This window comes from Leucoraja erinacea, chromosome 3 (genome assembly GCF_028641065.1).
Source record: "Leucoraja erinacea ecotype New England chromosome 3, Leri_hhj_1, whole genome shotgun sequence".
In the NCBI taxonomy this organism is placed as follows: domain Eukaryota; kingdom Metazoa; phylum Chordata; class Chondrichthyes; order Rajiformes; family Rajidae; genus Leucoraja; species Leucoraja erinaceus.
In genome coordinates, this window is record NC_073379.1 from 13848443 (window position 1) to 13863116 (window position 14674).

The 14674-nt window shown below is 43.0% G+C and overlaps 1 protein-coding gene across 3 annotated transcripts in view; it reads right to left on the minus strand.

Annotated features, from left to right (window-relative positions):
* arhgef28a (Rho guanine nucleotide exchange factor (GEF) 28a) overlaps nt 1-14674 on the minus strand; it is a 259871-nt gene that overhangs the window by 107256 nt on the left and 137941 nt on the right. For all 3 annotated transcript variants that reach the window (XM_055632136.1, XM_055632137.1, XM_055632138.1), the window contains 5 exons: nt 13938-14188; nt 12708-12833; nt 12499-12616; nt 5368-5622; nt 715-791 (listed from right to left, as the gene is read on the minus strand). In XM_055632136.1, coding sequence (XP_055488111.1) covers nt 715-791; nt 5368-5622; nt 12499-12616; nt 12708-12833; nt 13938-14188 — 827 coding nt within the window. The remainder of the gene's footprint in view (nt 1-714; nt 792-5367; nt 5623-12498; nt 12617-12707; nt 12834-13937; nt 14189-14674) is intronic.

Sequence of the window (14674 nt, forward strand, 5' to 3'; positions counted from 1 at the left end):
GTACCACAGAATTTAGCACTTTAGTCTATTGTCACGTGTACTGAGGCACTGTGAAAAGTTTTTGGTTGCGTGCCATCCAGTCAGAAGTAACGATTATACATGATTACAATTGAGCAGTCTACAGTGTACTGATACAGGATAAAGGGAATTATGTATAATGCAGGATAAAGTCCAATTAAAGGTAGTCTGAGGGTTTCCAATGGGATGAATAGTAGCTCAGGACCAGTCTTTAGTTGTTGAGAGGATGGTTCAGTGCCTGATGACAGCTGGGAAGAAACTGTCCCTGTGTGCTTTCACACTTCTGTACCTCTTGCCTGATGGGAGAGGGGAGATGAGAGAGGAGTGAGGCTCGTTTTTGATTATGCTGGCACCCTTGCTGAGGTAGCGTGAAGTCAATGGAAGGGAGGTTGGTTTGTGTGTTGGTCTGGGCTGAGTCAACAATTTCTCTGCAATATCTTGTGGTCTTGGATGGAGCTGTTCCCAAACCACGCTGTGATACGTCCCGATAAAAGGCTTTCTGAGGTGCATCTGTGAAGGTTGTTGGGGGCATGCTAAACTTCCTAAGCATATTATATTTTACAATGACATTATGCCCAGAAGGAACTTTTAAGTACTGAACTGCATAAAAAGGAAAGATAGATATTCTGCCACTCTTTCCAATCTCCAATGATAAAACAATCTTGTATTGGTCAAGATAAACCAAGGTGAACTTACCACAGCGGCAAAAGTATACTTTTGGTCTTTGTCCTGCAGGAAAATCAGCACATCTGTCAGGAGCAGAGCAGTGATATCTGCAAAACAAGGTGACATCACTTAAAACATGCATGCTTTGCCAACTCTCATTATTTATGCAATAATCTCACTCTCTTTATTGATATTAAGCAGCTTGTGTGTGAAATGATCCTCAGGTCTTTCATCGTTAGTGAACATTGGTTGAAAGCAGAATCATGTGTGGTGTATAGGGTCGGATACACAAAGGGTCTTTGCAAGATGGATTGCCAACCAAGTTTGTAGGAGGGTGACTTGGATAGGTTGGGTGAGTGGGCAGATGCATGGCAGATGCAGTTTAATGTGGATAAACGTGAGGTTATCCACTTTGGTGGCAAAAACAGGAAGGCAGATTATTATCTGAATCGTGTCAAGTTGGAAAAGGGGGAAGTACAACAAGATCTGGGGGTAATTGTTCATCAGTCACTGAAAGTAAGCATGCAGGTACAGCAGGCAGTGAAGAAAGCTAATGGCATATTGGCCTTCATAACAAGAGGAGTTGAGTATAGGAGCAAAGAGGTCCTTCTGCAGTCGTACAGGGTCCTAGTGAGATCACACTTAGAATATTGTGTGTAGTTTTGGTCTCCAAATTTGAGAAAGGACATTCTTGCTATTGAGGGAGTGCAGCGTAGGTTCGCAAGGTTAATTCCCGGGATGGCGGGACTGTCACATGTTGATAGAATGGAGCGGCTGGGCTTGTATACTCTGGAATTTAGAAGGATGAGAGGTGATCTTATTGAAACATATAAGATTATTAAGGGGTTGGACACGCTAGAGGCAGGAAACATGTTCCTGATGTTGGGGGGGTCCAGAACCAGGAGCCACAATTTAAGAATAAGGGGTAACCATTTAGAACAGAGATGAGGAAAAAAAAAATTTCACCCAGAGAGTTGTGAATCTGTGGAATTCTCTGCCTCAGAAGGCAGTGGAGGCCAATTCTCTGGATGCTTCCAAACGAGAGTTATGTAGAGCTCTTAAAGATAGCGGAGTCAGGGATATTAAAAGGAGTAAATTGGGACATTTTGTTTTATGGGAAATGTGGAAGAGAAATGGAGTACTTTTGAAGGTGAAATTTTAAGAGTACAGAATCTTTATGTCCCTGTTCGGTTGAAAGGAAATAGTAAAAATAGGAAAGAGCCATGGTTTTCAAGGGAAATTGGACACTTGGTTCAGAAAAAAAGGGAGATCTACAATAATTATAGGCAGCATGGAGTAAATGAGGTGCTTGAGGAGTATAAAGAATGTAAAAAGAATCTCAAGAAAGAAATTAGAAAAGCTAAAAGAAGATATGAGGTTGATTTGGCAAGTAAGGTGAAAGTAAATCCAAAGGGTTTCTACAGCTATATTAATAGCAAAAGGATAACGAGGGATAAAATTGGTCCATTAGAGAGTCAGAGTGGACAGCTATCTGCAGAGCCAAAAGAGATGGGGGAGATATTGAACAATTTCTTTACTTCGGTATTCACCAAGGAGAAGGATATTGCATTATGTGAGGTAAGGGAAACAAGTAGAGCAGCTATGGAAACTATGAGATTCAAAGAAGAGGAAGTACTGGCACGTTTGAGAAATATAAAAGTGGATAAGTCTCCAGGTCCGGACAGGATATTCCCTAGGACATTGAGGGAAGTTAGTGTAGAAATAGCAGGGGCTATGACAGAAATATTTCAAATGTCATTAGAAATGGGAATAGTGCCGGAGGATTGGCGTACTGCGCATGTTGTTCAATTGTTTAAAAAGGGGTCCAAGAGTAAACCTAGCAATTATAGATCTGTTAGTTTGACGTCAGTGGTGGGCAAATTAATGGAAAGGGTCCTTAGAGATAATATATATAAGCATCTGGATAAACAGGGTCTGATTAGGAACAGTCAACATGGATTTGTGTCTGGAAGGTCATGTTTGACGAATCTTCTTGAATTTTTTGAAGAGGTTACTCGGGAAATTGATGAGGGTAAAGCAGTGGATGTTGTATATATGGACTTCAGTAAGGCCTTTGACAAGGTTCCTCATGGAAGGTTGGTTAAGAAGGTTCAATGGTTGGGTATTAATGGTGGAGTAGCAAGATGGATTCAACAGTGGCTGAATGGGAGATGCCAGAGAGTAATGGTGGATGGTTGTTTGTCAGGTTGGAGGCCAGTGACTAGTGGGGTGCCACAGGGATCTGTGTTGGGTCCACTGTTGTTTGTCATGTACATCAATGATCTGGATGATGGTGTGGTAAATTGGATTAGTAAGTATGCAGATGATACTAAGATAGGAGGGGTTGTGGATAATGAAGTAGATTTTCAAAGTCTACAGAGAGATTTATGCCAGTTGGAAGAGTGGACTGAAAGATGGCAGATGGAGTTTAATGCTGATAAGTGTGAGGTGCCACATCTTGGCAGGACAAATCAAAATAGGACGTACATGGTAAATGGTAAGGAATTGAAGAATGCAGGTGAACAGAGGGATCTGGGAATAACTGTGCACAGTTCCCTGAAAGTGGAATCTCATGTAGATAGGGTGGTAAAGAAAGCTTTTGGTGTGCTGGCCTTTATAAATCAGAGCATTGAGTATAGAAGTTGGGATGTAATGTTAAAATTGTACAAGGCATTGGTGAGGCCAATTCTGGATTATGGGGTACAATTTTGGTCGCCTAATTATAGGAAGGATGTCAACAAAATAGAGAGAGTACAGAGGAGATTTACAAGAATGTTGCCTGGGTTTCAGCAACTAAGTTACAGAGAAAGGTTGAACAAGTTAGGGCTTTATTCTTTGGAGCGCAGAAGGTTACGGGGGGACTTGATAGAGGTCATTAAAATGATGAGAGGGATAGACAGAGTTGACGTGGATAAGCTTTTCCCACTGAGAGGAGGGAAGAATCAAACAAGGGGACATGACTTGAGAATTAAGGGACAGAAGTTTAGGGGTAACATGAGGGGGAACTTCTTTACTCAGAGAGTGGTAGCTGTGTGGAATGAGCTTCCAGTGAAGGTGGTGGAGGCAGGTTCATTTTTATCATTTAAAAATAAATTGGATAGTTATATGGACGAGAAAGGAATGGAGGGTTATGGTCTGAGCGCAGGTATATGGGACTAGGGGAGAATACGTGTTCGGCACGGACTAGAAGGGTCGAGATGGCCTGTTTCCGTGGTGTAATTGTTATATGGTTATATGGTTATATATGATATGGTGAGAAGGCAGGAACAGGGTACTTATTGTGAATGATCAGCCATGATCACAGTGAATGGTGGTGCTGGCTCGAATGGCCTACTCCTGCACCTATTGTCTATTAGAATATTGGTCTATTGGTGGATAGAATACCACAGACGTTGTCTGAGACATGTCGACCAAAACTGATGTTGATCGTTATTAACTGCATGGTATCCAAGATCTAAGATGGCGCCCAACCCAGTCGACTCTTTGTGTGCTAGTCATAGACGTGGATCTGCAATAACGCATTATAATCGCTCCACTCTTTTAAATCTCTACACTGCGAATGGCTCGATTGTAATTATGTATCGTCTTTCCACTGACTAAATAGCACGCAACAAAAGCTTTTCACTGTACCTCGGTATAAGTGGCAATAAAGTAAACTAAATTGAACTAAACTACCGGTAAATTTGGTCGCCCAATTATAGGAAGGATGTCAACAAAATAGAGAGAGTACTGAGGAGATGTACTAGAATGTTGCCTGGGTTTCAGCAACTAAGTCGCAGAGAAAGGTTGAATAAGTTAGGTCTTTGTTCTTTGGAGCGCAGAAGGTTAAGGGGGGACTTGATAGAGGTCTTTAAAATGATCTTCTTCTTCGAGTCCGTTGCAATCTCAGATGTCGTTCTGCCAGTATCTGGCGCAGGTCACAGCTGGTCGGGTCGGTTCAGCCAGGTCCTGGGGGCTGCACTGGGGGGCGTTGTCACACTCCAGTAGGTGGGACATTGTCTGTACTGCTCCACAGCTGCATGTGTCTTCTGCCTGGTAGTTCCATGCTTTCATAAGTGCTTTGCACCTCCCCTGCTCCACTCGTAATCTGTTGAGGGTCTTCCAGGTTGGCCATGGGAGGTCGTGCCCGCTGGCGAGGCATTCAGTCGGAGTGATTCCTCTCTCCATCCAGTCGTGGGCTCGTGTGTTGAGCTGGTTCCATTCATCTTTCCAGATGTTGGAGCAGTAAAATGATGAGAGGGATAGACAGAGTTGATGTGGATCAGCTTTTCCCATTGAGAGTAGGGAAGATTCAACAAGAGGACATGACTTCAGAATTAAGGGACAGAAGTTTAGGGGTAACATGAGGGGGAACTTCTTTACTCAGAGAGTGGTAACAGTGTGGAATGAGCTTCCAGTGGAAGTGGTGGAGGCAGGTTCGATGTTATCATTTAAAAATAAATTGGATAGTTATATGGACGGGAAAGGAATGGAGAGTTATGGTTGAGTGCAGGTAGATGGGACTAGGGGAAAATAAGTGTTCGGCACGGAATTGTAGGGCCGAGATGGCCTGTTTCCATACTGTACTTGTTATATGGTTATATAGTTAAATAAATGATTTATACCTCCACATATTTGTGCATAATAGTCTTAATTTAAATGATGAAAACACAATTTACGAGCTGTGAATCGCTGCGACTTTACCTTTCAACCGTCCTGTGGCTGTTTTCCAGTACATTGATCCCTCGTGCTGCAGTTCTCTGTCTCGGCCGCTCAGGTCTTGCTTTCTAAACGCACGACCATTCTTCAACTTGGCGTACGTTTTGTTTTCAAACTTGTTTAAGATGTCCTGCAGTTTTTGGACCTTCTCATATTTGTTGACATTCGTATCCACTGACACTATGATGTCCTTTATCATGGCAAGAGATCTGGTCACATCCTCATTCTCCTCCGTCCCCTCTGGGAATAACAATACAACAACATTTCAGTCTATTATTAGTCAGGCATATTCCTTTATGTAAAATTCCTTGATGAGCTGGAGGGAAACAAATGCCTGAGTTTTACATACTGACTCATGCCTTTTGACTTTACAGGATATTACACCTAAAGGTCATGGATGAAACATTTTACATAGAAAAGAGGTGCAGGAGGAGGCCATTTGGCCCTTCGAGTATACCCCTTTACGGAGTATGAATTCTAAAGGGCATGCATAAACGGGTCAGCTTGTTTAACATCATCAGCATTGAAAGTGTCTTGACCTCCATGTTGGTTATGACATGTAAATGGATGAAGCTCTATGAAACTGTACTAATCTATTCCCATACACAAACATTGATCATGTTTGGCTCCCGACAACACATTTCCAGTGGCATTTTTCAATATATCACTAGCGGCATTCATTAGAAATGGATCCTGACATTGTCCTCCAGCAGTAATGCATCGCATAGTTCGTGGGGACACGAGCCACGTTTGGGTATTTTTCTTTTGTAGAGAACACCATATCCATTACTTCATCAAAGAATTACGGTACCAAATCAAAAAGTGCTGAATGAACTTAGCGGATCAGGCAGCATCTGTGGAGGGACATGGACAGATAATATTTCAGGTCGGTCAGGCCCTTCCTCAAACTAAATACCATCAGTCTGAAGATAGGTCTGGACCCAAACCATAGCCTGTTCATTCCCACCTCAGATGCTGCCTGACCTGCTGAGTTCCTCCAGCACTTTGTGTTTTTTCCCAAGATTCTAGCATTTGAAGTCACCAGTGTCTCCAAAGTATGGAACTAAATAGACCATCGGCTCATTGTGTCCCAAGCTAGACCCTACAATTTATTTCATTCATGAGTTCTTCATAAAACTTGAATTATCCAATTTGTATGGTGACTGAATCAGCATCGGTGCTTTCGCAGGCTTTAAACAGCATCACAAATGTGGGCTTAGAAATTCTGGCAGCTTACATCTGGCTCCTGTTACCAGATATTAAGGCCATTTATGTTTGCCACAGGCTCTCAATCACTTCAGGACCATCGAGCAGCTGTCAAATGTGGTAAACCTCCATTCTGTGGAACATTAATCCTGCCATTTAAATTTGGCCAAGCCTTATGCTTGTGCCAGGACTGAGGTAAATGTGCTGCTTTTCAGCCATCTGGAAAAGGCCAAATTGGAGATATTGATCTTTCAGATTCGGCTAAATTTACACAAAATTCTTCTACGCAAGTCCCACACACCATGAGGAGGTGGCCACAAGCTGTTCCCAGAACGATTTTAAAGGATCTAAAGCCATAGGCTCTGCATTATCAATCCTGCATCTTTATCTTTGTCAGTGCTCTGCATCAACCCTGTGATGTAGACTGGCAAGATCAGTGCATCTTGCAGCTTGAATGCTAACCAGGCAAGAGAAACACACAGGAACGCATTTTGCGTCAGATCAGTACACCATGTACTTTGAAATCTTGTTGTTTTTCCAAACATGCCTGCAACAATCTACCCTAGAATTTATATATTTTTAAATGAATACAGATTCTATTCACTCTCAATGTTTGGTTCAACAGGACTAAGACGTGTAAGGGTAGCTCCCCAAAAGACGATCACTGCATATTGGAATAAACCATAGATAGACACAAAAAGCTGGAGTAACTCAGCGGGTCAGGCAGCATCTCTGAAGAAAAGGAATAGATGTTTCGGGTCGAGGCCCTTCTTCGTCTCGACTTGCCTACACTGGCCAACATGTCCCATCTACACATTCTTTCTCTCCAGAGACGCTGCCGGACCTAGAGTTACTCAAGTATTTTGTGTCTATCTTTGGTTTCAACCAGCATCTGCAGTTGCGACCTACACATTTGGAATAAACCATGCTTGTTCCCTCAGCTGGAAACTGTACGTTAATTTACTGCTGCTTACTAATTGACGGAGTGGTGTATTATTCAGCCACCTCAATGCTGCACAGCTCAGCAGGAAAGTCAATGTCACGAGAACCACTTAATGCTTTTAAGGAAACATTAAAGCAAGCAGCTGCTGCTTACTTCTGCTTACTGCTTACCACCTACTCAAGGCCCATTAGGGCCGAGGAATAAATGCTGACCTTGCCAGCAAAACACGAAAACACTTAAAAAAAAAAACCCTGCAATTCTTTATGAGCTGCAACAGATGTTGGCAATTGTTCTCATACCTCCTTGTAGACATGGGAGGCCTGAAAATATTGTCTTCGGTTCTGGATACCATGTAATAGGAAAGATGTTGTAAAGGGTACAGAGAAGATTTATGAGGAAGGTTGCTAGGACTCGAGGGTCTGAGCTATAGGGAGAGGTATATAAAATCATGAGAGCAATAGATCGGGTAGATGCACACAATCTATTGCCCAGTGTAGGGGAGACGAGAACGAGAGGACATAGTTTTAAGTTGAAGGGGGAAAGATTTAATAGGAATCTGAGGGGTCACTTTTTCACACAAAGGGTGGTGGGTGTATGGAACAAGTTGCCAGAGAATCTGGTTGAGGTTGGGACTATTGCAATGTTTAAGAAACAATTAGACAGGTACATGGAAAGGACAGATCTGGAGGGATATGGGCCAAACGCAGGCAGGTGGGACTAGTGTAGATGGGACATGTTGGTCAGTGTGGGCAAGTTGGGCCAAAGGGCCTGTTTCCACGCTGTATGACTTTATGACTCTAAAGGAAATGGCACAATGTGAAAGTTGGCTTCAAGATTTTCCAATGCCTTCATGAAGGAAATTGCAAGAAGGAACAATGTGACCTATCACAGACACCAGCTGCTTCATGCTAGAAAGATAATGGATATAGTTAGTAAGCAATGTCAGCAGTCAATATTCAAGAACCTGGATTCATAGTTTAGTTGAGTATTGGTTTAGTTTAGAGATACTGCGTGGAAACAGGTACTTCGGCTCACCGAGTTCATGCCGACCAGTGGGTCCCCACACACTAACACTATTCGACACACACTAGGGAAGATTCATAATTTTACCAAGCCAATTAACCTACAAACCTGTACGTCTTTGGTGTGCGGGAGGAAACCGGAGCTTCTCGGAGAAAACCCATGCTGGTCATGGGGAGAACGTATGTCAGCTTTAAATCTGGGTCTCTGGCAACTATATGCCTTTGAATGCTACTTCCCAGCATCTGCAACAATAGCCTCAGTGCACCACAGAAGTGCACTCAGCTGATGAAAAGCAGCAACAGTCAGGTTTCCCTGGCCCACTTCACTCAAATTAAAAACTGCTGCAAGCCATTTGATTTGTACATACCGCCAGCGACCTATCCATGGCAGTTACATCACCCAAAAACCTTGTGTGACATTCACTGCCTCTCTCCCTCTCTCTCCGGGTAATGCATCACTGCAAGCTGTAGAGGTTAAGTGGTGGGACACACATGGCCTTTCTCAATGAGGAGACTGTGCTCACCATGAATCAAAATTTGTGATTTGTGATTTTTGCCCTCTGAAGAAATGGCAGGCAAGTTGCTGCAGTGTGTTTCCTGCAGGATGTGGGAAGTCAGGGACACTTTGGTGCTTCTAGAAACTACACCTGCAGATATTGTGTCCATGTGCCGCTCCTGAATGAACATGTTGGGGAACTGGAGAAGCAGCTGGATGTCCTCAGGGCCATCTGGGCAAACAAGAGTTTTTTTGGACACGACCTTCAGTGAGGTTGTCACACCATGGATACAGGAAGAGCGAAGGTGGGTGATTGTGAGAAAGGGGAGTAAACGTGGAGTGCAGGAGACCCCGGTGGCTGTACCTAATGAACACAGGTACATCCTCTTGGGAGACAATAGGAGCAGGAGTAACCAGCACTGCCATTCAATATCATGGCTGATCATTCACAATCAGTACCCCGTTCCTGCCTTCTCGCCATATCCCCTTACTCCGCTATCTTTAAGAACTCTATCTAACTCTCTCTTGAAAGTATATAGAGAATTGGCCTCCACTGCCTTCTGAGGCAGAGAATTCCACAGATTCACAACCCTCTGTGTGAAAATGTTTTTCCTCATCTCCGTTCTAAATGGCTTACCACTTATTCTTAAACTGTGGCCCCTGGTTCTGGACTCCCCAACATCGGGAACTTGTTTCCTGCCTCTAGCGTGTCTAAACCCTTAATAATCATATATTTCAATAAAATTTCCTCTCATCCTTCCAAATTCCAGAGTATACAGCCCAGCCGCTCCATTCTATCAACATATGACAGTCCTGTCATCCCAGGAATTAACCTCGTGAACCTACGCTGCACTCCCTCAATAGTAAAAATGTCCTTCCTTAAATTTGGAGACCAAAACTGCACACAATACTCCAGGTGTGATCTCACGCGGGCCCTGTACAACTGCAGAAGGACCTCTTTGTTCCTATACTCAACTACTCTTGTTATGAAGGTCAACATGCCATTCGCTTTCTTCACTGCCTGCTCTACCTGCATGCTTACTTTCAGTGACTGATGAACAAGGACCTCCAGATCTCATTGTACTTCTCCTTTTCCCAACTTGACACCATTCAGATAATAATCTGCCTTCCTGTTTTGCTACAAAACTGGATAACCTCACATTTATTCACATTAAACTGCATCTGCCATGCATCTGCACATTCACCCAACCTGCCAAAGTCACTATGCATCCTCATAGCATCCTCCTCACAGTTCACACTAGCACGCAGCTTTGTGTCATCTGTAAATTTGTTAATGTTACTTTTAATCCCTTCATCTAAATCATTAATGTATATTGTAAATAGCTGTGGTCCCAGCACCCAGCCTTGCAGTACCCCACTAGTCACTGCCTGCCATTCTGAAAGGGATCCGTTAATCCCTACTCTTTGCTTCCTGTCTGCCAACCAATTTTCAATCAATGTCAGTACCCTATGAGCTCTAATTTTGCCCACTAATCTCCTATGTGGGACATTACATCCACTGGCTTGTCTTGTCCATTTTCCTAGTTACATCCTCAAATAATTCCAGAAGATTAATCAAGCATGATTTCCCCTTCATAAATCCATGCTGACTCGGACCGATCCTGTTACTGCTATCCAAATGTGCTGCTATTTCATATTTTATAATTGACTCCAGCATCTTCCCCACCACCGATGTCGGGCTAACTGGTCTATAATTCCCTGTTTTCTCTCTCCCACCTTTCTTAAGTGGGATAACATTAGCTACCCTCCAATCCACAGGAACTGATCCTAAATCTATAGAACATTGGAAAATGATCAGCAATGTGTCCACTATTTCTAGAGCTTGGCATATTCCTGCACCTATTGTCGATTGAATCCAGCCACCTAAAACCATACAAAACAACAATAAGATAGAGGGTGAAAGTTTTCCATGTCAAGCCTCCTCCTCTTCTCATCACTGCTCCCCCTCAACTCGGAAATTATGCCGACACCCACTTTACCAGCTCGTCTAATAAAAACGCTATTTTTTGAGCCCTCGTTCTTTCAAATGGGCAATTTATTTTGCAAGGGAGATTTCTGAGCTTCAAGGACAACACTCCAAATAGTCCGATCTGGCTACTAATTTTCATCCATGGGACTTGAGCACCAGCTGACAAGTGTGTTGGCATGTATGGGGCTGTTGAGGGGTGGGGGTGACACAAAGCTCATTCAGCACAAACACAGAAGAGAAGGCACTTGCATGAAGCACCAACCATCGCCAGGAATCACCAATGCTGCTCAGGTAAAAAAGCCATTCAGGTGATTCTCAATGTAATGTCATTACTTCCTCATGATGTGGAGTGTCAATGAAAATAATAATAATTAGGACATGATTTGATCTTGCACAATGCCAAGATCAGCCATAGTCATCTTTTGATTCAGAAGCTCAAAGAGCTGCTACTATTATGGCTTTCAAACTATCTACATTTCTGCGAAATGTCATTTCAAGTTCAAGTTCACATTTCTTGTCACATGCACCAATTAGGGTAAAGTGATATTTGAGTTAGCATGCAGCCATACAATCAAAAAGAACACAATACACAATAAAATTTAACATAAACATCCACCACTGTGGAATCAACATTCTTCACTGTGATGGAAGGCAATAACACTCAGTCAATCTTCCTCCTTGTTCACCCGTGGTCGGGGCCATGAACTCTCCATAGTTGCCGCTATATACAAGCCCTCTCGTCGGGATGCTCGAAACTCTGGCGTCGAGACGGACGGAACACACTCCGTGGCTTGGAGTTCCTGAATCGGCCACTTTTTTACCGGAGACTGTGGCTTCACGATGGTATAGTCCGCAGGCCGGCAGTCGGGGCACTTCTTCTGGCAATCCCCGGCAAGGGATCGCCCCTTTCTGCAATGTTTAAGTCCCGCCGCGCCTGCTGCTGAAGCTCTGGCCTGGTCTCCGAGAAAGGCCGCACCAATCCAAGTTGTTAGGGGGATGAAGATGCGACAAAGAGAAAAGTCGCATGTCCGTCGAGGTAAGTGACCGAAAATGGTTTCCCCCTATTCACCGCCACCCCCCCCCCCCCCCCCCCCCCCAAACTAAAACATACATTTGGACATACTAAAAACCAAATAAAAGTCAAAAATGCGGACATGCTGCTGGCGAGGCTGCTGCTCACGGCGCCACCTGATGGACGCCACCCGAATTGGTCACTTGCATCTAATGTGAGCAGGATTATATGGTGACTCAACAGGTAATTTAACATAATTTATTCTAAAATTCCATTATTAATCTTCTTAATAAAATAAAAAAAAATTGCAATAATAACACCTTTCTCAACTTCCGAACAACACTTATAATCACACTTATTATAACTCTTATAAAGGCACAAATACTGAGGTAACATAGGAACCTACACATTCATGAAACAGCATCGAGCAACCAGCTCAGAATTTACCTTCTGTGTATTGCAGTAATCGTTCAAGTAGGACTGGGTACTTGGTGATCCGTTGGGTAACCAATAGTATACATTCAGGCACACCCAGGCGTCGGACTTGCAGGTTGTTGCTCTGTTGCTAAAAATGAAAAAGAAACGCAAGATGTGATGAAAAATCTGGGTTTCACAATATTTCATCTTGGAGAGAAAATCAATAAACAGATACTTACCCTGATAAAGTTCTGAAATTTTTTATTTTGTTGTTGCAGTTCTTTAAAGAAACTGACTGCCTCATTGTGATGACTGCAAAATTCTCCATATGTGTGCTTCAACTTACTCGCATTTTCATCTGTAAACTAAACATGAAGACGCTCAATAAGTTGGTGTTTCGTCTAATACATTAAAACGAAACCATCAAGACATGTTACTTACCACAGATATTAATGCAAAGACGATTAACTTACATAATATCCTGCAAAATGTCTCCTCACATGTATCAGGAAAACAGTGCATTTTACACAGAATGACTTATTTTGAATGTTGTCACTATCAAGCGAGTTAAGGGGAAATAAACAGTTAAAGAGCCTTTGATGGAATGATTCCTCAAAGACACAATAAACCCAATGAGAACCTTAAGACAATAGACGTCCCAAACCTACTGCATACAAAATCACCAATTTTTAATTCTTATTTACTTGAGTCGTAATCATTAAGTTCGAATGCCGTTCATTTTAAACCTTTACAGTTAATTTACAACCAATTCATTTTTGCGTACTGACACAGGAAACTGCCCCAACCTGAACTTACAGGACCTAAACTAAAATAATGGGCCCTGATTTTAAATCTGAACTACGTTTTAAGCTTTAACGCCAGATGCCATCAGGATCCAATATGTACTCTAACTTTTGGGTGGAATTCTTTAGTACTTGCTTTGTTATAGTAGCCTTTTTTGGCAGTACAGTGATGCAGCAGCATAGTTGCTGCCTTACAGCGCCAGAGACCCGGGTTCGATCCTGACATCGAGTGCTGTCTGTACGTTCGTCCCATGTGACCGCATGCGTTTTCCCAGGGTGCTCCGGTTTCCTCCCACACTCCAAAGACGTACAGGTTTTTAGGTTAATTGGCTTTGGTAAAATATATAAATTGCCCCTAATGTGTAGGATAGCGCTAGTGTGGTCAGCGTGGACTCGGTGGGCCACAGGGCCTGTTTCTGCATTGTAACTCTAAACTAAACCAAAACTATATTGAAAAAGATTATTGTCCAACTGTTCTGGGAGGGTTATGTAACCTGCACCACATTCATTGTTCACTTCTCTAGTTTCACAGACTAGTTGGAACTAAAACTTATAGCTTTTTTTCTGCAACAGAAACGAGGTCTTCAAATCATGACATCCCTCCAGATCTACCACGATCCAAGAGACATTCTGTGACCATTGCTGTGTCACTTATTCTAGCCTTACCTGCTGTAAAAGGATATCACCAATCTTATTAATGAAAAAATTCTTTTCACTATCTTCCTCGAAAGACTCCCGGCGTCTCTCTTTCAAGCAGAAGAAAAAGTGTTTGTGGATTTCTAAGAGCTCATCCAAAGAGGGAAATATTTTATCGATGGTGTTATGATCTAATTGCAGCTCCTCCTTCATGCCCTTCCTATAAATCTCTGACATTATCTCCAGGGTCTGAACGTGGTGCACCTCTGTCTGCATCAGCTCTGGAAATAAAGAAGAAATACTTAATGTTCAAGTCTGAGGACTCAATTACAACGTACAGCAAATGCTTGCGCATACCTTTAGGTCAGGTCGCCATTAAAATGCATTATATTATGGGGCGACACGGTGGCGCAGTGGTAGAGTTGCTGCCTTGTATGTTCTCCCCAGGACCCGCATAGGTTTTTTATGAGATCTTAGGTTTCCTTCCACACGCCAAAAGTTTGTCAACTAATTGGCTTGGGGGAGGAAACCTAGTGTGTGTCGGAGAGCATTAATGTGCGGGGATTACTGGTAGGTGCGGACTTGGTGGGCCGAGGGCCTGTTTCCCTGCTGTATCCCTAAACTGAACTAAAGATATATTGGACAATAAGCTAGCTTATCATACCACTCAGAAATATGATAACGCAGTGGTAGAAGCTGTTCCTGAGTCTGGTGGTGCTTGCTTTCAAGTGTCTGCACCTTTTGCTCGATGGGAGCAGGGTGAAGAA